Below are 26,730 nucleotides of genomic sequence, written 5' to 3' on the forward strand. Positions count from 1 at the left end.
TGAGAGCTCAGGGGAGAAGGAGGACCAGCCAGAGTGGCTTCCTCAGACACAGCTGTGAGCCCGTGACAGCTCAGAGGCCAGAAAGCAGGCCCTGCAGCACGAGGTGTGTTATCCCAGGTGGCTTAATCTGCACCCAAATTAGCCCCAGCTCCAGGCCACAGCCAGCAGGGGAAGGAGGAGCCACCCTACATGTGCCAACTGGAAGGGAGGGCGAGGTCCACCCAGCCTCCCTGTGCTGCCAGCCAGGCCACCTCTACCCCCATGCTTTGGAGCCAGAAGTCAGCCCCAGGCTCTCTGTGTCTGCAGAACTCTCCTCGGGGTCCAGGATGCATCTGTCTGCCCTGTGCTATTACACATTTCACTCAGGCTTACAGTGGACTTGAGGATGGCATTTCACTAAATTGTCAGAGCGATGTTCCTGCATCCTTACCACATATGCATGCATTCATTCAAAAACTCTCTGCCAAACAGAAAGTAAGAAACATTGGCAAGGGTGTGGTGAAACTGGAAGCCTCGTGCATTGCTGGCAGGAATATAGAATGGCACAGCTGCTATGGAAAACAGCATAGAATTTCTCAAAAACATAAAAATAGAATTACAACAGGATGCAGCAATCCCGCTACTGGGTACATATCCAAGAGAACTCAGAGCAGGTCCTCAGAGATGTTTGCCCACCCATGTTGACAGCAGCGTTATTCACAGTAGCCAGGAGGTGGCAGCCATCCAAGTGTCTACTGATGGAAGAATGGATAAACAAAGGTGGTGCAGCCAGAGGGGAATGGTATTTAGCCTTAAACGGAAAAAAAAAAAACCTAACCCATGCTATAACTTGGGTGAACCTTCAGGTTCAGATGATAAGTGGTGGAAGCCAGTCTCAAAAGGGCACATCCTGTGTGAGTTCAACCATAGGAGGTCCCTAGACCCATTGAATTCAGAGACAGGAAGTTGAATGGAGCTGCCCGGGCTGGAGAGAGAGGGCATTTGGGGGAACATCCTGTTTAAGGGTTAGAATTTCAGTTTTGCAAGATCAAACAGCTGTACAGATGGGTGATGGTGATGGCGGCACAACAATGTGAGTGGGCTTAATACCGCTGAAGTGTACATTCAAAAGTGGTTAAGATGGTGCACTTTATAGCACGTGTTTTACCTTCTTTGGGTTTTTTAGTTTTTGAGACAGGATCTCATGATGTAGCCCAGGCTAGCCTCACAGTGATATTCCTGCCTCAGCCTCCCATGCGCTGGGATTACAAGGGTCCCACCACCATGCCCCACTTTTTACCATAAGTTTTTTAAAGCATCAGCTGTGGTCCTACTGTGTACTGGTTAGGTTCAGAGGCTCTGGAGATAAGACGGGAGACCAGTACCCTCTCCTCATGGGGCAGCAGGTACTAAACTTTGCCCTGAATGGGAAGGAGCAGCACTGGGCATCTGGAGAGCTGTTCCCAAATCCCTGCTTTCCCCTCGCTGCTTGGTCAACTGGTCCAAGTGCTGGGCAGGCAACGTCACCCTGCACCGTCCAGTTGCTGCAATGGTCCCAGAGCCCACAGGTGCAGCGGTCCCCTGGAGGTTAAGCCATGTGCACAGCGTCCAGGCTGTGCTCCTCCTGCAGCTGGGTCTCCTCTCCCCCCAGCAGCCGATCCTTGCCTTGGTACAGCTGACCCGGAAGAGTTAGTGGCTTGGCAAAGGATGGCTCAACGTCAGGACATACTGTCACGTATGACAATAGCCAAGAGGGAGCGCTAACTCGTTTCCAGTTCTGAACCTCCAAAGGTACCGGGGAGAGCAGAGCTGCAGCCTCCCCTGCAGGGTTCTAGGGAGCACAAAGGCACCAGGAAACCCAGTCTGAAAACCAAAACACAAGCTATGCCAGTGGCCATTCTAGGGGAAGAGAGGGGAAGCTGATCATTCTGCCACTCTGCCTCTGCCCCTCATCCTAAACCCGCTCTGGATGGATTCCTGAAGAGGGGGAGGCTTTCTGTCCCAGAGAAGCTGATATGGGGGGCAGGACCCCAGGGTGCCGGCCCCCACCCTACAGTCTCACCTCACCTCTGGGCTTTGTCTGCCACCTCGCTGCCTCTCCAGCCCACAGCCTGGTACCCTGGCAGTCCCCACGCTCCCACACCTCCCAGGCACCCACCTGTCCCCAAACCGCTGGCTTCTCCCCCTGGATTGTCGGAGCAGCCAGTCATCCCTGGGCCACCACCTCCCTCCCTCACCTGCCACACAGGGGCCTTTGAAAGACAGGTTCAGACGGATACACCCCAGCCCGTCCCCGTCAGGGCCCGCGCCAATCCGGCCTCTAGAGTGGCCACTCGGCCCTGCATCCCCCTCAGCCGTCCTGGTTTCCCTCTCCCTTGTGTCGTCCTGCCTGGCTCAGCCCCCACCCCATCCCCCAAATCCATCTGGCCACCCTGGCCCCTGACTGCTGTCCTGTCAACTTGCACAACTGCCTGCCTCCTTCAGGCCTGGCCTAGATGTCCCCTCCACAGAAGCTGTCCTGTCTCCAACAGCTGTAACCTCAGCCCGACCGAAGACAGCACTTCCTACCCTCCGCACACACTGCCTTTGTACAAACCGTAACAGTTACCATTGCCCCATGGAATGTAAGCTCATTAAGGCCAGGGTGGGGGTTCTAGTTTGTACCTGATTTGCCTGAGCCCATCCAGAACCATACCCTGCATGATGCTGAATACGTAAATACATGAATGGGCTCTGAGGGCTGTTTGAAAACATCAGCCCTAACTGCGGTAGGTTTCAGCTCCATGGGTTTCCAATTCCTTCAGAAGAGGATAAAGGCTCAAAGGGTCCATCTAATACATGGTTGTAAGCAAATGTGGATTTGGATTCAGGGCCCAGAAGGCAAAGTGAGGCAGAACCAGGGCACAGAAGAGGCACTGTGTCCTGGTCACCCCAGGGGTCACTGTTAAAGCTGCAGGCGGCTGGGCCAGCTTCTCTCGATGGTGCCCACTGAGCCCCTCACCCACCAGGCAAGCTGAACCTGTCACGGGCCCTACAGACCCCCTGGGTGCCTCCCACCCTCAACTCCTGCCCAGGGCAACACCCATTCTGTTAGCTCATCCCTTCTGGTCCCGAACTCAAAATGGCAATAGGATCAAAAAAGATTGGGTGAATGAATGAAAGCCGAAAATTTAAAACTGGCAAGCCTTACAGAATGCCTTGAAGCAAGAGAAATGATGCAAAAGTAACAGATGACCCAACTGGTCGTTGACGCCCATCTCCTGCATCTTTTGAATATTCCTAGGAGCAGATCCTCATGAGTGTTGAGGTCTGGTCCACTCTCTCCCTTCCCTGCCATGTGTAGGGAAAATACTAACCGTAGGTCTTTGGGAAAATCCCTACCATGGGGCACCCCTGTGTTCTGTGTTTCGGTCACAGCACAGGCCCCATTCTTCCCTCATCCTGGACCTCGCTCTGACTTGGGGACTCACAGACTCCCGGGGGACTGGGAGAGGATCCCCACAGCAGTGCCCCAGGCCTGCCTGTTGAATTCTCACCCAGTACCATCTCCTCTGGAGCCTGATCTCTGCATACTGCGTGAGGTTCAGACCCCACATGAACAGGACACAGGGGAACCATGTCGGTTGGGGGGGGGGGCAGCTCTTTGGCAGCAGGACAGTGCCCGGTTAGAGCTGCTGGCCCTCAGTGACTAACTCACTAAGAGGCCTCAGAAACATGCTGTCTCCTGCCTGGAACAAATGAACTGGCCTCCGTGGGCCTCAGTGAAACAAAAAGCCAGCCACTTGTATTTGCTGACCCACGAGTGGTGTCATGATATTTAGGGAAATGTTTAGGGGACATGGTAGTAAGGAAACTCACAATATCCAGTCAGGATCTCCCCAGGCTGTGCAGGACAAAGTGAATGCCACCAGAAATGAGCTGGGGGCGTCATCTTAGAGCCTAGATGTGTAGCCCCACTTCCAGCAGAGAGGAAGCCTCACTCCGACACTCAGAGGGTACTTCTCACCCTTAGGAAGCATCTAAAATTTACCTCTGCTGAACCAGATATGAAAGTATTTCATGGGACCCATGGGGGATTGAAGATAGCTTCAAAACCTACCAGATATTGGTGAGTAAAGTCAGCAGGGACTAAAATCCAAATTCACAGCCAGCATTCAGGCTGCCAGGTCTTTGGGCCAGGCTCTCTGTCTTCACACTGAGGGGCTCAGCTGGCTAGTGTCACACTTGCAGAGTCACGGATTTCAATAAGCTGTAATCACAATGGCAGCCCAGACTTCATCTGCTGAGGCCCTAACCTGTAGTATCTCAGGGTGTATCTGTACTGATGGGAGACAGGGGCTTTAAAGAGGTCCTTGATGTAAAACAAGGTCACTAGGCTGGGCCCTAATCCTCACAAGAAGAGGGGAAGAGGACACAGCCACACACAGGGAGACATGGAGTGAGGCCTCAGGAGGGACCAGCCCCACAGACACCTTGATCTTGGACTTCTGGCCTCCACAACCGGTTGGAAATAAATCTGTCTTTGAGCTGCCCATTCTGGGGCCTCAACACAGCTGTCCCACCTCGTGGCTTGGTGCTGCTGGTTTCCTGTAAACACTTCAACAACTCTGAAAAGGAGGTAACACAGCCTCCAGTTTGGGGGAACCGAGGATCCAAGCTGGCTCAGGGCTCAGGCTACATGCAGCCGGTGAAGTCGGGGACAGGGCCAAATGCCCGGATTCGACACAGAATCGCGGCTGCCTCTCCAACATCAGCAGTGCTAGGCTGCACCTCACACCAATATCATGACTTTTGCTCCTCCCTGACTCTTGACTGCCAGGACCTCCAGTCCACTCAAGCAGTTGGAGTTTTCTGCTTTCTCTTCCTTTATTTGGGCACTAATGCTTTTGACTCTTCAAGAGTTTCTTCAATCGAGACTGACATCACCCATCATCACTAGCAGGTAGCCGAGGCTGCTGGAGGCCAACACAAACGCAAGCCTCCCAAGGAGGAGGTGAAAGCAACTTCCCCTCATTCCTCCTGCAACAGCTCTCCCACCATCCAGCATCCTGAAGCACAAAGGGTCTGAGAGTGTCGATGCAGGTTAGAGACAGAAGAAACAAATGGATGCAGAAGGCTGGACGCTTTCCCACCGTCACCTTGCCTCTCAGCTGCTCCCTGGCGCCAACAGGTGTGAGCTCCAATCTTTATTTTCTTAGTGTATGTTTGTAGTACACAGTGATTACAATCACCACGGGGAGTTGGTGCAGGTGCATAACACCCTGTAATTCTTCTTTTATACGCTTCCCCCTCTTTCACTACCCCTCCCTGCATTTCTTGGTCCCTTTCCCTTTTGCAAAAGATGTATTTCTCTGTCTCCTGTTATCTGTCTTTTATTTTGCTTTCTAATTTATTTATAGTTTGGGTTTCTCAGATTAGAGGAATTATCTGATATTTGAGCACGTGTGTCTGATTTCACTTAACATTATGGTCTCACAGTGCATCCATTCTCTACACATGACTCAAGCTTATCTTATTTACACTGCGTGTAAATACCGCGTTTTCTTGATCCATCTGTCATTGGACATAGAGGCAGCTGCTGACAAGACTGGGGGTGAGGTAGGGAGGGCCTCTTCTGCACTGTGGCGGGAACGTAAACTAGTACAATCCCTATGGAAATCAGTATGGAGATTCCTCAAAAACCTAAGACTAGGAACTCCATCTGACTCAGCTATTCCCCTTCTAGGTATCTTCCCGGAAGAGTTAAAGTCATCATATCACGGGGACACGTGCACACCCATGATTACAGCAGCACAGCTCATAACAGCCAAATCACGAGCTCAAACCCTAACACCACTGCTTACCAGCTATGCACATGGGAAAGCCCCATTTCCTGGTCTATAAAACGGGATTATGTGAAACGAGAGAGCACGTGTCAAACACAGAGCGCACAGCAGGTGCTCCGTACAGGCAGCTATGTTTTTCACAATGATGGTCAACGTTACCTCTTTTCATCCCGTACTGTTTATATTGTCCCAAGTGCTGAAGGTGCTTGAGTGAATTTAGGGAGACAAGAAGGCAAATAGTCAATCCAGGTGTTGGCTATCATTAAAGGCCATTATAAAAGTTGAACAACTGGGCCAGGGATTTAGCTCAGCAACACAGCACCTGCCTGGCTCATCTGAATGCCCAGGCTCTTCAGGGAGAGTGGAGTGGGGACCACAGGTCTACCTGAAAAGCACCTGCAGTCACTTAGTGACACCCAACCCCCCACAACAAACCCTCTTTCTCTGGAGGAATCTGGCCTGGCTGTGGTAGCTGGGCTGTAAACCCAGGTCTTGCTTCCAGCCCAACAAAGAGGACAGACATCCCAACAAGCCCAGGGTGGCCAGGATGGTGAGCAAAGTCTTGTGCTAGCACAGAGGAAGGAGCAGCAGGTGGAGGGAGGGGTGCACCCAGCCTCCCCAGGACCCAATGCCCACTGTTCCTCCCTCTCCCGCTCTCTCCTCAAGGAACACTGCTCAGGTCCAATAGTGGCCAGCAGCAAACGTACCTGCATTCCTTGGATTCCGAGGCATATGGCAGCGAGCAGTCCCTGTGCTGAATGGCCATCTGCTGTCCATCTGCACAGCAGGCCTCCATGGGGACATCTGCGTTCACTGTGCAAGAAAGAGAACAAACTGACATGTGGCTCACCATATGCCCTGCAAGGACCTCCACCCACCAGGAGCACCATCTGGACACCTGCTTGCTTAGGTCCTGACTGGCACACCAGATTGGGTCTGGCAAGGACAGTGGGCACAAGAGCACAGTCCTTTAGTCATTCTGCAAACGAGTACTAAGAGCCTCCCAGGAGCACACACCTGAGTCCTTCCCAGAAAGACCCGAGCCCAGCCCTGACAGGTGTAGCTCAGCACCTGGGATCCAAGCACATCTGGTCCTGCCACACACTGGAGACACAGATGTGGTCCCTGCCTTCTTGGCCCAGCAGGCAGACAAAGTGCATTCTGCTGACAGAGGCCTGGCTGGGTGGGCACTGTCCAGCCCAGCGGTTGGGGAGCATCCAGGGCACAACCAGCCTGACTCCCTTCATAGGAGACCAAAAGGGGTCTCAGAAGACCCCCAGCCAAGACGGGCAGGCAGGAGAGACCCACATCTCTAGACCACCATCCAAGTTCTTTCTCTTAATCTTGCAGCAACTTGTGGCAGGGCCTCAGTCCAGTTATGTACAGAAGGGGATCAAGGATGGTGATGTTCCTGCCTTGTCGCCACAGGCCCTCTCTCCTGCAGAAAGGGAGACTTAAAAGAGGTTGCTGAGGATGCACCTGGCCAGGCAGAGAGCACTGGTCTCAGAAGTACCAGCCGCCTGGCCAAGCAGCTGTCCCACACCCTCAGCGCCAGGCTGAGCCACAAGCCCAGCTCTGTCTGCCAGCCAGGCTCCTGGCCTCATCCCAGACTGGTGAAATCCAGGTTCCTTCCAGTCTACTGTGACCTGGCCACTCCGCCCACCCCCACCTCGGTCCCTCTTCCTAGTCCCCAATGATGCTGCTCAGTGACAATGAAGTTTTCCCAGGCTGGCACTCAGGTAAGACGGCCCAGAGTCCTGGGCCTCCCAGAACCAAAGCATGAAGACGGTCACTATTATGCGATGCCCCTGAAGGTTCCCATTCATCCATTCACATATTTATTCTTGCTCCAATTTGGTTTTTTAAAGCATTCACAAAACCCAAGACATTATCTGTTATAGGTAAAATGACAGTGACGTGCCCGGGCCTGGTGGCCTGACATCAAAGCTGCTGTCCCCCATGCAGCCGTCCCTGTGCCCCGGGAGCCCCTTCACCCCAGGCCATGGGACTCCTGCTACAGTCTCGGCCTCACATCTCCACCGAATCCCTCCCCAGCCCTGGCCACCCGTCCCGCCATAGGGGCTCTGCACTTCCGCCATTCTCTAACGTCCTGTGTTCAGCTTTGCCTCCCAGCCTCAGGGGCCCTGTGAGCAGGCCTCTGTTATCCTCTCACCTCAGCATAAAACCTGGCTGCAGCAACCACAGAGCGAAGAAAATGTCCATCGGCTTTGGAGCCAGACAGACTCGGCCCCCACCGCTACCTCAGCACCTTGGCTCTGTGACTGTCTGTCCAGGCCACCTCTTCCCTCTGAGCCACTCGCAGCTTCTTTGGAGGTAAAATGGGACTCACTGGACCCCCGCAGAGCTGCAGGGTGGGGGTGGGGGGTACCGTTTACAAAACTCCAAACACACAGTAAACTCGCAGGAAGTGGTGCCTTGATGCTGTGTCCAAGGATCGACAGGGGCTGACTTGCTGTCGCCCTTTGAGAAAGGGGAGCCACCACCCCAATGGAACTGAAGTCCCCCGTCTCCCTCGGACACAAAGGCAAAGGAAGGTAAGGACAGACAGTGCAGGGCCAGAACTGTGTGACTGGAGTGGCAGAGAAGACTGAAAATGTCTGGAAAAGATTCCTACTGGGGAGCCTGGGACGCTCCGAACCTTACCCTTGAGCAGGGCAATCAGCTGTTCTGACGGCCTGAGATCCGGACAGTCAGGGAATGAGGCTCCTGTGTTCTGAGTAGCACAGGGCTGTCTGGGGCCTCATGAAGGACCAGCCACAGCTGCCCGTGACCAGCTCCCAGCTCACCCTTCCTGGGTATGAGATGTCCCATCAGCTGGGGCGTGGCCCTCAGAGAGACTGAGAAGAACCCAGCAGGGACAACAGCCAGGCTCAGGAGCCAGCGTCCCCCTTCAGTACCAGACCCTGCGGCTTGAGGGGCCCTGCAGAGGAGGCCCCGCTCACTCACCAGTCCCCACCCCCCAGCCCTGAAATACATCCTGCTATCCTGTGCTGGGCACAGGACTGAGAAGAGCACCTCCTCCTACCCCATCTACCCTGCCTGGGAATATAGGTCACTCTCAATGTTTCGCTATCAAGAAGGAACAAACGGCTCTGAGTAGAACACTGTAATTGAAACCTTTATTCCTATAGTCACAATCATTTGCTTAGGCCAGATGGAGGGAGGGCAGAGGAATAGGGATATTTTTAAGCTTTCTACACACCCCAGACTGCCTGCAGGGCATCCTGTCTGCAGGGCACTGCACAGCCCTAGGGCTTGCCCACCAGGCTGCCCTGTAGCGATTTGCCCAGGGGCATGCAAGGAGCACTGGGCCAAAAGAGAATGCACCTTGGAAAGGGCCTGAAGCTGCTCCAGGTAAACAGAAAACTTCTGGGCCCAGCTGGGTCTGAGCTCCTCCTTCCCAGGCAGGAGAGCAGATTCCTGCAGCCCGCTGAGCCTCGGCTGCCTCAGCTGGAAACGGGCGCGCACCACCCCACCTCTGGGTGTCAGGGTGTGCCTGTTGCACAGAGGGCTGCCTGGATCCCTCCTACACACGGCCAGCTCTGCCCAGTGCTCCATGCACATAACATCCCTGGCACTTGCCTGCATTTCCACCCTGGCTGTGGCACCAGGTTCGGTTCTGGCCACCTCTGAAGCCGCTCTGTTCTCCCAGCGCACTCACAGAGGCTCACGAAATATTAGCTGCACAAGACCAGGGGCACAAACTGAGGGGCACGAGCACCCTCAAAGCAAACAGGCTGCTTGGGTGGGATGCCCTTCCCTTCCCTCGTCTTCCTGGTGAAGAGGAAGTGACCCTGAGGGAAATCCTAGGCAGGGGCCACCAAGGCCAAGTATGGGGCTGGGTGGGAGTCCAGCAAATGACCACAGAACTGCCACTTCCTCCTCCTGGAGGTGGCCTCACTTCCTTGGTGAGCTCAATCCTGGCAGCCTTCAAGCCCTTAGAGGAAAACTGAGCTGCAGGGAGAGGTGGGGTCCAGTGGTTGGAGGGGGACAGCCTGAAGAACCCATCATCACAGCTCAAATGGGAAAGTCTTTAAAAGACGTGTGTGTTCCACACAAGACAAGGTCTGTTATTAACCAAAGTAAAGCCACCCATATCTTTCCAAGTATTTTGTGAGACAGGGCCAGGCCAGGAAGCACAGAAGCCAATGGCACACCCACCCTGCAGCAGTTAGAAAGGCAAACTGCAGTTTTCAGATCTGTCTCCCTTTTAAATAAATAAGCTTTACTCCAGGCAAGAAAATCAAATGATCCGGGCATGGTGGTCCATGCCTGTAATCCCAGCTGAGGCAGGAAGACTGCTGTGAGTTCAAGACCAGCCTGAACTACATAGCAAAACCCTGTCTCAAAAAAAAGAAAGTCAAATGAGGTCAGGAAGGTTTGGTGGCCCAGGACAAGGTACCTGTGAGGGCCCTGGAGGGGTGAGATTCATAGACAGCAGAAGCTGGGGAGCAGGGGAGGGGGGAGCTGGTCTTAACCAGGTCCATGGGGTTTCTGTTTGGGAAGCACAGAAACTTCTGGAGATAATGGTGGTAGTGGCTGAACTGCACACTGACTGATTCAAGAGGGCACATTTTGTGTAATGTATCTTTAACCACAATTTTTTAAAAGTACATTTTAAAGAAATTAGTGTTTGTGGGCCATTTTGTCCCATCCTTCATAAGGAAAGGAATTGGATATTCTGCCATGAAATCACTCACCTTTTTCTACCCATGCTGTTTTATGCATGATTCTGAACAATGTAAAGAGACTGATTGGGTCCGTCCTGTTTTACAGTGTTCCTGTGGAGCAGGAGGTGGGTAGCAGACACAACAGATTCTGGGGCAAAGCTATGGGACTCCGAACAGGAAGTGACAATGCTCAATAACTAAGTACAGAGGACCTTCCAGCTACAACTGGCCTGACATACATAAAAACAACTTAGGTTATGACCGGAATTTTAGTTTTAACTTATGACCAAAGTCTTGAGTTATGACTCAAATGCTGGCCACTTGTGCTTCCAGATGGTCTCAGATACAGATTTAACCCTTAAAGAGTTCTGGAAGCAACATGACAACATCCTTTCCTGTGTGGGGTTCACTGAGCAATCCTGGGCCAGTGTCTCTCTAAGGACACTGAGATCCGCCTGTGTACAGGAGAGAGACTTTGAAGGCTGTGTAGAGGAGCCTAAGCCTTCAATAGACCAACTTGAGTTAACCAGCCCTCAGGAACAAATTGAGTTCATAAGTCAAGGGTCCACTATAAACCGTAGCCCTGCAGGCAGAATAAAGGTGATTGTAAGAATTTATAAAGACAAAAACGTGCTCCTAGGGAGCTGTGTCCCCTGGGTTCTAATGAGGCACCCAGTATCGGAGTCAGGTAGAGGACAAGGAACTGACCTGCTGTTACCTCCTGCCACTTTGAAAATGTGAGGTTTGTGACCCCATCATAAAAGTCGGGACCCTCTGAGGTTAAACTCAGATAAGGTCAGGAAGACAGTTTTGGTGCTCAAAGGTAACTATGAGGTCCCATCTGTCTGTGTGACAAGATCTCCAACAGGTAACATTCAGTATAAACCAAGAATAAACTCTTACAAAGTATAATAAACTTTCAATCACAGTCCCGAGGGAAGGCGACACAGCCAGCTGCGTTCACCGGGTGTGGTTATGGCACACACCGGTAATCCCAGCATTCTAGGAGGCTGAGGCAGGAGGATGCAAGTTGGAGCCCTATCTCGGCAATTTATCAAGACCATATCACAAAATTTTTTTTAAGATGTTGGGGAGGTAGCTCAGTGTGAAGGCCCTGGGTTCAATCTCTAGTATTGAGAGAGAAAAGGAAAGAAAAGAAAAGGAAAGAAAAGCACTGCCTGGCCTCGGTCCACCTGCACCTCTCTCTAGCCCTCACCAGGCCTGGTTTCCTTTGGGGTTCAGTGTGTTGGGGATCACCTCTGCATGCAGCTGGGAAGATGAACAAGGTCACCAGGAACAGTGCTTCAGCCACTACCTTGCCCACAGGAAAGAACAGAATCCTCAGAATGAGACGGCACCGTGCACTGCCACTGCCACCTCACCCACCAGCCAAATCTTGAAGCCTCGAATGTCCAGGGTTCATTCACAGCCACCAAACACCACTTGTCCCTGGAGACTGCAATTAATGCTGTTTCCTCCAGGTGACTGGAACCTTCCTAAAGCTCGTGGCCCCACCCACAGATGCTGTTAATTATGGTAGGTGCCAAGGCAGCAGTTCCCAGGCAGCGGAGGCTAGTGGTTTAGGGGCACACAGAGCCAGCCCTCAGAGCACAGTGAGAACATAAGACATCAGGTCTTTCCAAGACTACAGATGCTGGGCTGGTGGCTGGAGGTGGAAGAGCTTCCACTCTTCAGGTGGAAGCTTCCAGAATGTCAGCCTGCTGGTCCATCTGCAGGGGCTGTGGACAATGCCCGGTCACATTTCCAAGTGGCCTGTGAGCCACAAGGATCTAGGAGCCAAAGGCTGCTCACTGTGCCAGGCATTGCTGGGGCCCCCAGGCCTGGAGTCCAGTTCTAACTCCAGTGTCCTGAGTTTCAATGAAGTCAATTGCATGTCCTAGACTTCTGCGGCAGGTTGTCCACCTGCAGAGATGGAGGCAAGAGTGCACCTCCCAGGTGAGGATGAGCCAGAGGCATCGCCCTCCACGTGGGAAGAAGCCAGGTCTCCCTCCACTCTTATGTCACTCTTCCTGCTGGAAGTGGAAGCAGACAGCACCAGTGACAGCCAGTGCACCCCTCTCGGTCTCTGGACGCAGAGGTCACCATAAAGCACATGCCCACGTGTGCCTGTTCAGATCGGAGGACCTCAAGGAGGCCAGGGGACAGGGAAGAGCCACTGTGCACAGCCTGGTGACCCATAGCTCGGGCCACCCACAAACCAGTGACATTGGCAGGGACAGTGTGCCAGGTGCCCGGCCCTTGAGTGCCTAGGGCAGGAGCACTCCTGGCTGGTTGCTGCCTTCACCTCTCAGGCACCTGGCAGGCATCCTCTGCACATGGCTCTGGGAAGCTGGGGCTCAGAAGGCCAGGTGGTCCTGGGTCCCCTCCTCTTCCAAGGCTAGGGATTCCTGCAATACCAGCTCAATGGCCCCTTCCTCCAGGTAGTCCTCAGGAACACGCACACCTGCAGGGCAGATCTGTTTCATTTCTTGCATGATCTCTTTCCTGAACTCCCAGCACTAAGCACAAAATGACTACTCCTGTTACTAGTACCAGGAGGAAGGGGACAGGCCGAGTCTCATTCCATACTCTTCCCCATGCTGCACCAACCGACACTGAATCAGTGTCTGTGAATGAATGAACAGATGACATCATGTGATCCTAGCTGCTTCATGAGGCTGAGGTGAGATCCAGGAAGTGGCCTGAGGCCCCGCAAACATAGCAGAGGAACACAAACCCAGCCCTGGCTCTCCATAAAGCTCTGAAGGAAACTACATTCCCCCAAGCTGACTTGAGGACTCCACAAAGGCTGCAGGGACCTGGTCAGCAGTGTGATGCTGCAGCCAGGCTGCCTGGCACCCTGGGCAGCTGTGTGCTGGGACACACTCCCTGCCTCCCTGTCACCCCTGGACAGTGAGGACAAAGAGGGTCTCCTCTGAGCCATCAGTGTGAGAGTGCAGAGGTTACTTGGGTGCAGCAGGGCTGGGGGTGAGAAGGGGTTGGACTCTCCAAGCTGTGTGGGGAGAGGATCCTGGGGCAGGTGCCTAGTGCCCACCCTCCAGCCTCGGGTGGCACTGGCCCCAGGAACCAAAGTGAGCTGGCCCTGGGAGGATTTAAAGCAAGACTTGTAGGGAGCAAAACATAGTCTCTTTCCGTTCCACAGGTAACAAAAGGCAAAAGGCAAAAGAGGTTCAGGGAAAATACTGGGTCACCTACTTCATAGGGCCGTTGAGAGGGGTCTGTGAGTTACTGACCACATACGACGGGAACAATAATTACCCAGAAGGGAATTTCTTTTAGTTTTTTTCAAAATCTCCATACTGATTTCCACAGTGATGTTTACACACAATGGAATGCTAATCTACTATAAGAAAAATAAATTTGAGTCATTTGTAGGAAAACAGATGCACCTGGAGAGCACCATGTTAAGAGAGATAAATCAGACTCACAGCTTAAATATCGCATGGTTTGTCCTGTATGAGAAACCCAAAGTAGAAATAAAGAGCAAAATAATAGACAATAGCAAACAGGAAGATAGATAGAGCTCTTGCAAAAGGGAAGAGGACCGTGGGATGGAGGGAGGGGAGAAAGGGAAAGGGGGCATGAAAAGAATTAAGATGTGTCCTGCACATGAACTCATTCCCCACAAAGAACATCACCATTATGTATCACAAACATGTATCCGGCTTCCCAGGCTGGACCTCCTGCCCCAGCCAGCCTCCAGTGGGATGAGCTGGGAAGATACCTAACCTCAACCTCCCCTCCAGCTGCCCTCTAGCCTGAGGGTCTCCGGTCCTGGAAAGTTAGGAACAGAGGTGGCCCCTCCAATCCTGCTTGGTTACGTGGCCACCGCTAAGATCAAAGAAGCCAGAAGTATACATCAAATTGTTATGGCTTGATATCTTGCAAAAGGAAAATCTTCTATTGTCCAAAATGCAACGTTAGAACCATCAGCGTAGAAGTTCACCCGCACAGATGCCTGCCCCTGTGCCCCTTGCTCCCAGCCCCAGCCCTCAGGAAGTCTCAGGCAAGGGTCTCCCCCAGTCATGAGGAGGGCACAGAACTCTAGCAAGTTCCTAGTGCATGCTCTGGGGGTGGGGGTGAGTCACGTGGAGTCAAAGGACCGGATTTCTCTCCTTCCCAGCTGTATCCCCTGGCAGGTATTTAAGGAATGAGTGAATGGTTTGTGTGACCCTGCAGAGCCTCCTTCAAGGCCCAAGGCTAGGAAATTCAGTATTAGAAGAGGTGGCATAAGCCTGTAATCCTAGCATTTGGGAGGCCGAGAGTGGACAGCTGCAAATTTAAGGCCACATACTCAGTTCATTCCAGCCTAAACTACCTAGCAAGATAGCAGCTCAAAACAAACAGATAAATAAATAGTAGAGCAGTTGTGGGGAAAATGACACTAGGAGGAAAGGGGACAACACAAATCATAGCTAGTGATAACAGCTACCATGGCAGCCAGTCCTAGCATAAACCTCAAGGTGACTCAAGAAGTGGGCTTTTGTTATCTCCATTTAGCAACTGAGAAAACCACCAGACTGTCCTGCCTGCATCCTGAGGGCTTTTTGTAGGAGGAGGATGGGAGAACTGGTTTCCACTCCCAGGGGCCCGCGCACCCTGCAATCAGCACGCCCCCCTCCAGCTCCTAGAGCCCAGCGGGGGAGGGGCACACACCTGGAGCTGGGAGCTTCCCCTGTACACACGCGGGACAGGCCCCAGAGTCTCCCCCAGGGTATCCCTTCCTTCCTCCTGCGCCCAGCCCCACCTCCCAACTGAGAAACTTCCCGGAGCGGCGCGGGCCACATGTTCCTAAGCCAAGTCCTCTCTCCCCTTTGTTCTCCCTCCCAACCCGGCTTTCTTTTAATCAGTGGGGAACTCTGCCCGTCGCCCCGCCGCCAGAGCCAGAGGCCAAGAAAGCCTTGGAGAAACACAACCTTCTCTCCAACACCAGCCTCCACTCTTTCCCCGCCCACCCTCGGCAAAGCCCAACAGGACAGACAGACACAAGGCAGGCGCTAGATGATCTCTGCCTCAGCAAGAAAGAGCTGGATCCTTCTCTGTGTCAGTGGCCACGCGGCCTGTTGCCAAATGAGTTGTGGCAGATCAGCCAAAGGGCCCCCTCCCTGACTGCCTTTTCTCTTGCTACTGAAAACTACAGCCTCCCTCGTGGACCTCACAGTTCTTGGGGACCCAGGAGTCATAGAAGCCACAGCCTTAGAGGGCTGCAGGCTGCAGATGTGGCTCCTTTATCACAGTGCAGGAAAGGGGCTCTCCAAACCCTCCCGGCTCAAGCAGTGAGCTGCTCCAGCCTGGCAAGCCCGGGCTGCACACGCAAAGTCAAATATGCACAGGGAATAACTTTTCTCCAACTCCAGACTGGAAAGAAGAGCGGTGGGGGACTTGGGGCAACCTGGTCCGCCAAGAGCCGAACGACGCCCTCTCTCTGGACCTGTTCCCGTAAAAGGCAGGGTCTCCAAGGTCTCTTCCGTTTCCGAGCCCTGCATATCCCTGTCCCCCAGCTCAAGGCCCCTCGGTTTCACCCTGCCTGCCCCCGACTGGAATCCCCTTCTGCCCATGCCCCCTTGCAAGCTCCTGGCCAAACACCACCTCCTCCAAGAACCCCCGAGATCTCCCAGGGACTGGCATGGCTCACGGTGCCCACACTGAGCCCTGTGCCTCCCCTTGCCAGAGGAGGGACCCAGGACATGCCCAGGAGGGAGCCAGTGCCCGAACAACCCAAGCCCCTCGGCGGGGGAGATGGGCCGCAGCAAAGAGCAGGAAGTTTCTGCAAGGCCTCTCCCTCCCCGACCCTGCAGCCTCTCCTTAAATCCCTGCAGGCCTTAGCTGGTCAAGTGACTTTTTGACTAAGGAGGAGGGTGGTCATCAGAGAACTCAAAAGAAACTACACCAAACCAGGGATAAAGAACTCGAGAAACTAAAGTGGTCTGGACCTGAGGCCCTGGAGAAAAAAAGACTCCCGGAGGGTCAGGCCTGGCTAAGGGCCCTGAGAAGCCAGGGGTCAGCAGAGAGGTCAGAGGTCCTGGCTCTACTGCCCCCCCCTGCTGTGACCCACAGCGGGTGGCCATCCCAACCCCCACCCCAGTCAGGCCTAGATGATTAGGGAGGAGAAGGGCACTGCCTGGGTGGCCATGATCCGGGGGGCTCCTGGGCTGGGAGGGGCTCTGGCCCATAGATCTGCTAGAGAACAGCTCGTCCCCCTTGCCACAGGGTGGTGGATTTGGAAGTGGCCTGTTCCCTGTCCCCGCTGGACATGGAGCCTGTCAGAAACACCGTCCTGGGCCCTGCATCCCAGAAGGCAAGGAGGAGGTGGCTAGGTCCCAGCCCCACACTGCACCCCTCAGCTATCACCCCATTTCTTCCAGTCCACCCCCTACCCTATGACTGGACAAACTACTGTCCCCACTCTCCCGCCTCAGCTTGCTCATCAGCAAGAGGGGTACAAGGGCCCACGTGGGGACAAGGGTGGGGGCAGAAGGAGAAAAGACCCGGGGACTTCCAGTGCAGAGCGCTCCCGCCTCCCTCACCCGGGGGAGTCCGCGTCCGGGCCTGGGTGGGCCGGTGGCCGAGCGAAGGCCCCCTGGAGGATGTTTGGGAAGTGGGTGTCCCATGGTATTGTGGTCGATCCAGAAGGGATCCCGGCCACCCAGAGATCCGGGGACCCCGCGCCGGGAGGAAGCCCTACCTCGGGCCACCAGCAGCGACAGGCCGCAGAGCAGCAGAAGCGACAGCAGTGCCGGGCCCACGCGCTCCATGGGGCCGGCGGCGGCGGCGGCGAAGGGGACAAAGGCGCAGGGTGCCGAGTTCAGAGAACCGCCGAGGTCGGCTGGGCCGGGCCTCGCTGTTCAAGTATCCCGCCCGGGGGGCGCGGCGGGGGCGGGGCCTCCACCCTCTCCCCCTCCCCGTCTCAGGGACCCGCCCTCCCGCGCCCAGCCACTGGGGGCGCCCCGCAGCTGGGCGGACGCAGACTCCCTGCAGGGCTGCGCAGAAGGGGGCGCCTTCGGGCCGGACGCGCCCCGACCCCGCCCCAGGCCCTCGAACCCGATCCTCTCCCTGGCTGAGGCGCGCGGCTGGTCTCAAGACCCGGGACTAGCTCCGCTCGGCCTGCGGAAAGGACCCGGATCCGCGCGCGACCCAGCGCCCCTGCGGAGCCTGGCCTCGACAGTCCTGCTCGAGGGCCCGGGCTGGCACGCCCCGCACCCTCCGCGTCCGCGTGGCCAGGCCGGGCAGCTCTGCGCTGACCCAGGATTTCCCAGCTGGAGTCGGGGCACCGCCTTTCAGGGCTGCCAGGCAGGCGAGGCAATGGCCGAAACTGACACCCCAACACCGGTAGGGACCCTGAAGCCCAGGCCTGAAACAGCTTTGCCCCCGGAGGTCGCGGAGCTGCTTGGTGCAGGGATGCAGGCTGTAGCCAGCCCGGGGCACAAAGGATAAGTCTGGAGACCACCGAGATTCACTTAAAAACAAGAACCCACAATACCCACTGCAGGGAGAGATAGGGGAGCCCTGGGCCAATCCACAGGAAACTCCATTTCCCTGAATGAAGGGGTTGTGAGAGAGCACTTCCACTCCTAGGACTGTGCCTGCAGAAATGCACATGCATGTGCAGCCAAAGACACCATGTCCCTAGTGGCTCTGTTGGTCACAGCTTCCAAGTGGAACCTGCCCACAGTCATCAGTGGACCAGTGTGGGCTCTGAAAGGGTCAGAATCCACAACTCCTTACAAGATTGGGCTCAGTTTAAGTAAATGTATCAGGCTATTTGCCTATGAAAGGTTCCTTTTTCTCCTCCCTTCTTTCAATCGAGATGGAGTCTCTCTGCTCTGGCTGGCTTCAAACTCCTGGGCTTGAGTAATCCTTCTGTCTCAGCCTCCTGCCTGTAGTCCCAGTAGCTGGGACTACAGGTGTGTCACTGTGCCCAGCTGTCCGTTTCTGAGTGAAGGTCAAATTTAAATTGAAAAGATGACATCCTAATTTCTCCCACAAGACCCCTCAAGGTCTTAGGTTTACAGAGAGCCCAGTAATGCTGCTGAGAGGGGGGCCAGCTGGCTGGCTGGCTGCCTACTCCATAAGGAGGCCTCTGGGCGCCTGGCCAAGCAGAGGGTGGGAAAGGCAGCACTGCCTCCTGTCCTCCCTGCAGGTGAGGCTAGAGGTGGGACTGTACTTGGCTGCTAGCCTGGAAGGACACCTTAATACATGTGGCAGGGTCCCCCAAGGGAACGCAGATGTCTGCTCACTGTCAGCCACTATGATGGGGATGAGAGTGTCCTGATCTCCTTCTCGATCTCTGCTTGGCCATGGGCAAGTCCCTTTCTGGGCCTCAGTTTCCCTATCTGCAAAATGCAGGGGATGGACCGGGCTGCTTTCAGGGAATCCTCAGACCACACATTCCAGGCTGACATGAGACCCCTTCTCCAGTTCTGGGTGGACCTCGGCTCTAAGGTCACAGGGGAACATCAAAGGCCTGAGACTCTTGCAGTTTGGAGGAGCTACACTGGGTGTAGGAGAGGCGATCTGCCCCGGCCCTGTGTGTCCCCGTACATTTTTGCCCATTGTGGCCAAAATGTAAAGTACTGACCCCTCTGTCCCGCCACATCTCCTGGTTGTGTCTGCAGCAAGCAACCTTGGGGGCTGAAGTTTACCCAAAATGTGGTAAATTCTCTGTGAAAGTTGTCAGAATCCAAATGGAGTCACTCATGTCAGATCCTGGGAAAAATAACAGACATGGCTGACAGTACAGAGGAGGCGATCTTGCCTGTGCCTGTGTGATACCAGTAACCGTCACAGAAAACTGTGCCACAGCTACAGCCTTTCACAGAGGCTACCATAGTCATGCACAGAAAATACTTCTGCAAGGACATCGGCAACAATGCCTGTCCCACTCCTGTCACTGATCCTTGTAGCCAGGGATTATCGTTTCAAATAATGTGTGTAATCCTTCTCATTTTACCTTTAAAAACTCCTTGCCTCCTGCTCCTTAAATATGCTCCTAGTTTACCATGGTATTCGTGTTCCCACTGCAGTGCCACTCCTGAATGGACTCTGGCTTTGGGATCTGTCCTTGTTATTTAGGCCACATCTTCAAGCCCTGAGTTCCCTGAGTAATGCAATCTGTCATGTGTGTAGGCACCACGATGGCCCTTGGCCGCAGCGCCCTGGGACTCCCTGAGATGCAGAGAGCTGGTACCGTCCTTGTGGCGCTGAAGCTCCTGCTCCTGCTCTTAGAGGGAGTAACCAAGTCCCTTGTCTCTGAATCAGGAATCGACTTCCTGTGACTCCCACCCCCAGAATTATCTGAAAGCTGCTTTGTATCTAAGCTTCTGTTTCTCACTGAGGTCTTGTCTCACGAGAGCTCCTGTGTGCACCTCGTGAACGGACCCTATGAAGGTTGCATGCATTTCTACTTACCCATGGCCCTGCGGACACTGGAGTCATTTCCATTCTGCCGTTAGAAATCATGGTGCAGTGGAAGCTGTGTACTTCTCTGGCTGGGCCGTATCACATCACTCCTAGCAGGGATGCCCTGAAAGAGGAATTCTGCAGCTAGAAATGGCCAAATTCCAGTTCAAGAAGTTATGAGGTGTCTCTCCTCTCCTCCAGCCCTGGGTAACATTGTTTAGTGTGGGCCATTTTCATGAAGTCTTGCTTCCGTGTATGTCCTTAATCATCAGCGATGCTGAGCATTTCTCCTATACCATGAGCCATTTGTATTTCTCTTTGTGTGACGTGTTTCATAACTTTTACTCATTTATTATCACAGCAGAATTTTCATAAGAGAAAATCTAGAGAAAAAAATGTAATGTAATGTTTAGCACTAGCTCGTTCATGGTGTACCAATGTTAAGTGATTTGATGGCACACCACTGTTGTTGAACAGGCTGACTAGAGTGTCACAGAAGAAATACTGTGTCTTTGAACTAAAATCATGTGAAAATAGAGAAAACAAAACTCAGTGAGTGTGTAATTCCAACTACGTGAAAGCGGTATTCATGTGGCTAAGGATTAGAAAGAAAAATGAAAGCAGGTATTGTGTTTGATTACTGAAATTTTTGTTTTTAATTTCTTAAAATGTCATTTAATATTTTCAGGAAGCAGTTGAGATGGCAATAAATGTGCAGGAAACCTAGGGTGATATAATTACAATACCTAAGCTTAACCCCAGGTTTCTTGGCAACCAAAGCAAAAATCAAATTATCATCACTCTATGGTTCCTGTTTCCTGACCAAAGAAAGTGAACCGTGTTATCGGGAGAGACAGGGCTGTGCATGGCGCTGAATTCTGATCATTTTCCTTCTGGGTCTTTATGTAAGAGGAGAGAGACTTGCTGAGTAGCACATTTGCTCACAGCTTGGGGTGGGGGACTGGTATTCGGAGGAGCTCCATGTGGGGGATCAGGAGCAGAAGGCCCCCAGCCTGTGACAGGTCCTGGGTGAGATGACGCACACCCTTGGAATCTGCTCTGAGCAGGAAGTCATTCATTACGGCCCACAGTGACAGTCCAGCTTCTCCCATCTCTGAGGGGCAGGCAGCAGATCACTCTTTGTTTGTTTGGAAGCTCCTAGCGGGCCCTCTGGGGCTGTTTCTCCCCAGGTTAGGAGAGGAAAGGCTTCAGTGCAGCCCAGCCTCTGGGGTGCAAATTTTGCACGCAGTGCGGCATTCACCAGGGGACATTTGAGAGCAGTCACCTGCCCTGACCCCTGTGCACCCCTCCAGCACATCTCAGCCTCAAGCCCATTACCCTCCTGGCTCAGTGGCCACTGCCCCTGGCCTTTGCATGACCTCTAAAGACCCCAATCCCCTGCCTCCCTTCCCTGATGCCCCCAAATGCTGAAGCCCTCTTCAAGGCCATCTGTGTGACGTCTGTCTGAGCTGTGACTCCTTCCTTGCCTTCATTCTCAGCCAAAGCCCCTCTGAGAAGGTGTATCCTGCCCACCGTGCTGACCAAGTCCCTGCCATGCACATCCTTGTGACACCGCCCCTCCCCCGGCGTGTTTATTATTTCTTTGTTCATGTGTTGACTTTTAAGAATCAATGTGGTGGGCCGGGAATTTAGCTCAGTGGTGTCGCCACCTGCCTCACAAGCGCAAGGACCCGAGTTTGATCCCCAGTACCAAAAAAAAAAAAACCAAAAAACAAAAAGAACCAATGTGGTGGCTCCCTGAGGACAGGGACCTGAGTACACACTTCCTGCTTGAGAGTTCAAATGAGCAAGCTGCTTTCTAGCAGCCAGCCACACTGTGCGGGAGGACACCCAGCTTCCTATAGGAGCCTTATGTGACATCTCTGCCACTGTGAAGACTGGTCCCTCAGTCACACCCTCTGCGGTTCCTTCCCAGCCCCTCTTCCACGCCTCCCCAGGGCTGCCAAAACAGATTCTACCTGTCCCACCCATGCACCATCTGAGACCACCGGCCGGCTCTCTTGAGCCTCTGAAGCTGGTCCCACCTCAAGCCTCCCACCTGGCATGTGGACCCCCACACAGCAGTGCCTAGAAAGGCTCATGTTCCTTGTCACAGTAAGTGGCATGGGTGGCCACTCCATAGTGGGCCTGTGTAGGTCACCCTTGCCTTCCTGGGGATCCTCTACATCCAAGGATAACCCCATAGCATCCGATGACAAGAGGAGGCTCTGGGGTCTGAGGAAGCAGCACGAGGTAGTCAAAGAGGGCTTCCTGAAGAGGTGACCCAACACTGGCACTGAGGAGTGAGCAGAAATGAAGCAGGTCCAGGGCTTCAGGGTTGGTCCAGGTAAGGCAGGAGCATGTGGTGTCCAGATCCAGAGGAAGAGTATTGGGTTCAGCATGGGCTGGGGACAGGGGAGGCCAGACAAGGGTCTGAGAGGTGGGCAGGGCCACCCCAGACAGGTTGGCCTGTGGATGGTGGTGCTTGTCCCAAAGGTTTGAAGAGAGCTTAACCGTTTGGCAGAAGCCAGCTGTGTGGTCAGTTCTCTGACCAGGCTACCTTAGGCTTCAGGCTGAGGATGTGAGTTGCCCTGTGCCCAGTGCCTGGCCTGAACCAGGCCTTTGATCTCGGCAGCCCACAAGGAAGGTGCCTCTCCCAGATCACAGAAAGGGAGACAGGATCATCAGGGCACCTGCCAGATTCAAATGGTCCAGGGCCAGGATGCAGGCCTGGCAGAACCGGGTCCTGAGCTGTTTCTCACCCCATAGCTCCTGCCAAGCACGGCACCAGCATTGATGAGTGTTCCCAGCTGACCTGTGACCCTCCTCAACTCCTGTCTTGCCATCCTAATCCCAGTCCATCTAGATGTAAGTGTATCTGGAGGCAGGGGCATTAAAGAGGTAGTGTTAGGCCTGCTGTCCTTAAGAAGAGTGGGACACAGGTACACAGAAGGGGACCATGTGGAGACATGGGGAGAGGTCAGCATTCACACACCACAGAGTGAGCACTGAGAAGGAGCAAATCCTGCTGATGGTACCTTAACCTTGGACTTCTGGTCCTCAGCACTATGAGACAATAATACATTTGTGTTGCTCACTCTGTCCCATTGCTGGTACTTTGTCGTGATGGCCTGAGAAGCACACACAGTTGGAAGGAGAGGGGTGAAGAAGTAGCTTCCTGTCTGTGACCTGGACCTATGACCTGTTAGAACCAGGAGAGGAAGAAAGAGGAGAAGAACCCACATTCCAGGGCTTTCTGGAACCTTCAATGGAAGCTTCTATAGACCACAAGACTCTGAAAGCAAGTTCAAACACCTCTTCCATTTGTTTTTAGGTTAAAATCCCATTCCTGATGTGATGTGCTCAGCTTTGAAGACTCAAAGGAGCAAAGGTCCAGAGAGCAGTGAAGCCCAGGAGACACTTGAGGCTTCGGAGGGATACGGTACTCCAAGTTAGATGGAACCAAAAGGTGAACATCTGAAAATGAAGAACATTGGTGCTTGTGTGGTAATAATAGGAAGCAAAATCATCCCATGGCTGAGTCCTATTTAGGCTTCTCTTTGTTTTGGGACAGATTCGAGTTTCTTCTGGATCTGTTAGCCACATCTGGTGCTCAGGAAGGAGGTGGCATATTTCCTGTTGGAGGTGGAAATCTGTCTTTCTTCCCCATGTCAAGGACTTCCCCTGTCTCTCTTCCCACGTAGAGATGACATCTTGTCTCTTCTCTTTACCTTCCATTAAAGCAGGGGAGCTGGCCTGTAACTAGGGCCAGCCTGCCAGTGTGGTATCCCTGACTCTGTAATGACAGCCAGTAGCAGGAGCCTGCAGGGTTGGTGTCAGTGCCATTTTGCTGGTCACTCACAGCAGCAGGAAGGATGAGGACTTCCCAGGATCCACAGAGGCAGCAGAGCAAGCTGTGGCACCCAAGGCTGAGTGGCAGTGACCCAGGGCCCTAGCTGTACTCCTGATGTCCCTGTCTTAGCTCTGCTCCCAGGCCCAGCGTGCCGTATTCCTGATAATTTTCTGAGCTGCCAAACCAGGGTGGGTTTCTAGAGCCTGAAACTAAGAGTCCCTATAGATGCAGGGATGGTTACAGAAATAGATGAGGACCCTCAGCCCTTAAAGACAGCAGACACAGAATGATGGCCTTAATGTCACTGCTTCCAGTATCGTGACTTTGGTTACCTCTGCTGAGAGAAAGTTAAAAACTGTGGAGTTGAGCGACAGTTGGGCTGGGTCAACAATTAGAAGTTGACACAAATGGGGCCGGGGATTTAGCTCAGTGGTCTCGCCTCCTGCTGCGCAAGCGCAAGGACCCGAGTTCGATTCCCGGTACCAAAAAAAAAAAAAAGAAGTTGACACAAATGGGGACAATGTGGGTCCTGGACAGCCATGGGGTGGGGCTGGGGCATCTTTGGAGATTTGTGCCCAGCCCACAACTTCCTGTTGGTTGAGAATTATTCTTACTGACCACAGTGTCAGTCCGTGGAAGAAGTGTTTAAGTTGCATGGCCCTTGGTGACCTCTGCCCCTACCAGCAGGTCCAGCTCATTAGACCCCTGGCCTCCATGAAACCCTCCACTGTGTCTCAAGCCACTGTGTGTACTGCACACTGGAATAACCCAGGGAGCTTGAAACAATCCTGATGACCAGTCTGTGCCTGGCGATTAGAATCTTCAGGAGTGGGTACCAGGTCTCCCCAGGGGATTCCAGGATGAAGCCAGGGTTGACACTCCTGCTGTGTAAACGGCTTCCAATAATCCTCCTTCCTGCTGCCAGCAGTTTTCTGTTCATTACCATCAAAGGACATCTGGCTGGAATGGCATTTTTTTAACCATTGATTTTATCAGTGCCAAAATAGTCTCCCCAATTATTAAAATGATCTTTTTTATGTATTTATTAAAATTTTGCAGTTTTTAAAATTCTTTTATTGGTAAATTTTAGGTATGCAATACATTTACATTTATCATTGGGTGTTTGTACCTGCACATGATGTATCTCGATTCTTACTCTTTTCCCCATTCCCTGTCCGCCCTTCACCCCCTCCACCCTTCCCTATTTACATAGATTTCATTTCCGTTTTCTTCTTTTCTCATAATTTTTCCTTTCCCTTCTTTCCTTTCCCCTTCCCCTCCCACCACCCCTCCACCTTTGGACCTTTTCCTCTTTCAAAGTATCAGTTATTCATTTTAATCATTTTAATCTTTATTTACACTTTCAATTAGTTTTTTAAAGTATAGACCTCACACTTTGTGTGTGTGTGTGTGTGTGTGTGTGTGTGTGTGTGGCACTGGGATTGATCCCAGGAAACACTGAGCTACATCCCCAGAACTTCTTAAATTTTATTTTATTTTGAGACAAGTTCTTGCTAAGGTGCCCAGGCTGTCCTTGAGCTTGCCATCTTCCTGCCTCAGCCTCCTGAGTAGCTAAGATTATAGGTATGCATCACTGCACCCAGTACTGACTTTTAATTTATTTGTTTATTTTATTGTATATATTTGTGGTGGATTAATGAATGGTCAACTTGGAACACCCAGCTGAACTGAGTCAGCCTGGTTCTGGGTATGGAAGACCCACCTGAGGATTGTTGCCAACAGCATAAAAAGAGAACTGCAGGGGAAGATCGTTTGCTATTGATTTTCTCAGAGAAGCTTGCCACAGCTGGTTTCCCTGATATGAACTCGGCTGTTCTCCTCATCAGAGGAGCTCGGGTCCTTGCTGTCACTGAGGATGGCTGCTCTTCTCATCAGAGGAGCTCTGGTCTTCGCCTTGAGCATCGCTTCCTGGCTCCAGTGCAGATCTCTCAGCCTGGTGACACAATTCCTTCACCCTGCTGGCACAGGTTTTCTAGCTTCTACCACTGGCCTTTGGGCTTTCCCAGGGCAGAGCCTCAGTACAGATTTGCATGAGACACTGCTGTGGGCTCTAGGCCTCCAGGTGGACTCGAGGAGGACACTGCCTTGGACTCTAGGCCTTCAGCTGGACTTGTCTGGGACATTGCTTTGGGATCCAGGCCCTTGGCTGGATTCTTTGGGTCCCTGGTGCTCAGCTAGATCTCATGTACTCCTCTGCATTTGACTTTTTGGGTGAAAATTATAAAATAATCCCGTGAATTATGTGTCCTGTATTAAATTTATTCCCTTGCAAACCCTGACTACAATATTTAAGGTGTACAATGTGATGTTTGAATGTATGTATACTTTGTGAAATAACTGCTCTAGTAAAAATAAATTAACATACTCAAAATCTCACATGGTTCTTTTTTGTTTTCCGATACTGATTGAACCCAGGGTCTTTACGCTGAGCTATATCCTTAGCTCTTTTTGTTCTTTAAAGTTTATCAATGTTTTATTAGTAAATGATTGCAATACATAAAGATCACAGCCCTCATGGGGAGGAGTTGGTGCATGTGCATAGCACATCTTAACTCTTTTTTACATCTCCATTCTCTCCCCTGCCCCTCCATCTCTTGCATCATTTGATCCTCTTCCAATTTGAGAAAGAGCTCTCTCCCTACCTCCTATCATCTATCTTTTATTTTGTTATTGATTTATAACTTGGATTTCTCATGTAAGAGAAACTGTGCCATATCTAAGCTTGTGTATTGATTTATTTCACTTAACGTTGTGGTCTCAATTTTTCAATTTAACATTGTGGTCTCAAATTTTTCAATTTGTGCATCCATTTCCCTAAAAATGACTCAAGTTTATCTTTCTTAATGATAGCATAATACTCCATGTTTAAATATTACCTTTTCTTTATGCTATTGGTAGACATTCAGGCTGCTTCCAAGTTTTAGCTATTACGAATTGTACC

At 52.7% G+C, this 26,730-nt stretch overlaps 1 protein-coding gene and 1 long non-coding RNA gene across 5 annotated transcripts in view; one reads left to right on the forward strand and one right to left on the reverse strand.

The window, feature by feature from the left end:
- Fbln1 (fibulin 1) overlaps positions 1-17,447 on the reverse strand; it is a 74,894-nt gene extending 57,447 nt beyond the window's left edge. For 2 of the 4 annotated variants that reach the window (XM_087213702.1, XM_087213703.1), the window contains exons 1-2: positions 17,202-17,365; positions 6,512-6,617 (exon numbers count right to left, since the gene is read on the reverse strand). In XM_087213702.1, coding sequence (XP_087069828.1) covers positions 6,512-6,617; positions 17,202-17,271 — 176 coding nt within the window. In that variant the 5' untranslated portion in view covers positions 17,272-17,365. Of the gene's footprint in view, positions 1-6,511; positions 6,618-17,201 lie in introns of all 4 variants that reach the window. The other 2 variants (XM_004845397.3, XM_004845398.3) reach the window with 2 other exon arrangements.
- A 29-nt stretch (positions 17,448-17,476) lies between these two features.
- LOC110349346 (uncharacterized) lies at positions 17,477-26,155 on the forward strand. Its single transcript, XR_002395216.2, has 3 exons — positions 17,477-17,845; positions 23,250-23,384; positions 25,452-26,155. It is a non-coding gene; the product is annotated as an uncharacterized LOC110349346 (long non-coding RNA).
- Positions 26,156-26,730: the final 575 nt, after the last annotated feature.

The sequence above is a fragment of the Heterocephalus glaber genome, unplaced genomic scaffold (assembly GCF_053883595.1).
Source record: "Heterocephalus glaber isolate CG9 unplaced genomic scaffold, H.glaber_assembly_v1.0 deba00001444, whole genome shotgun sequence".
NCBI lineage: Eukaryota > Metazoa > Chordata > Mammalia > Rodentia > Bathyergidae > Heterocephalus > Heterocephalus glaber.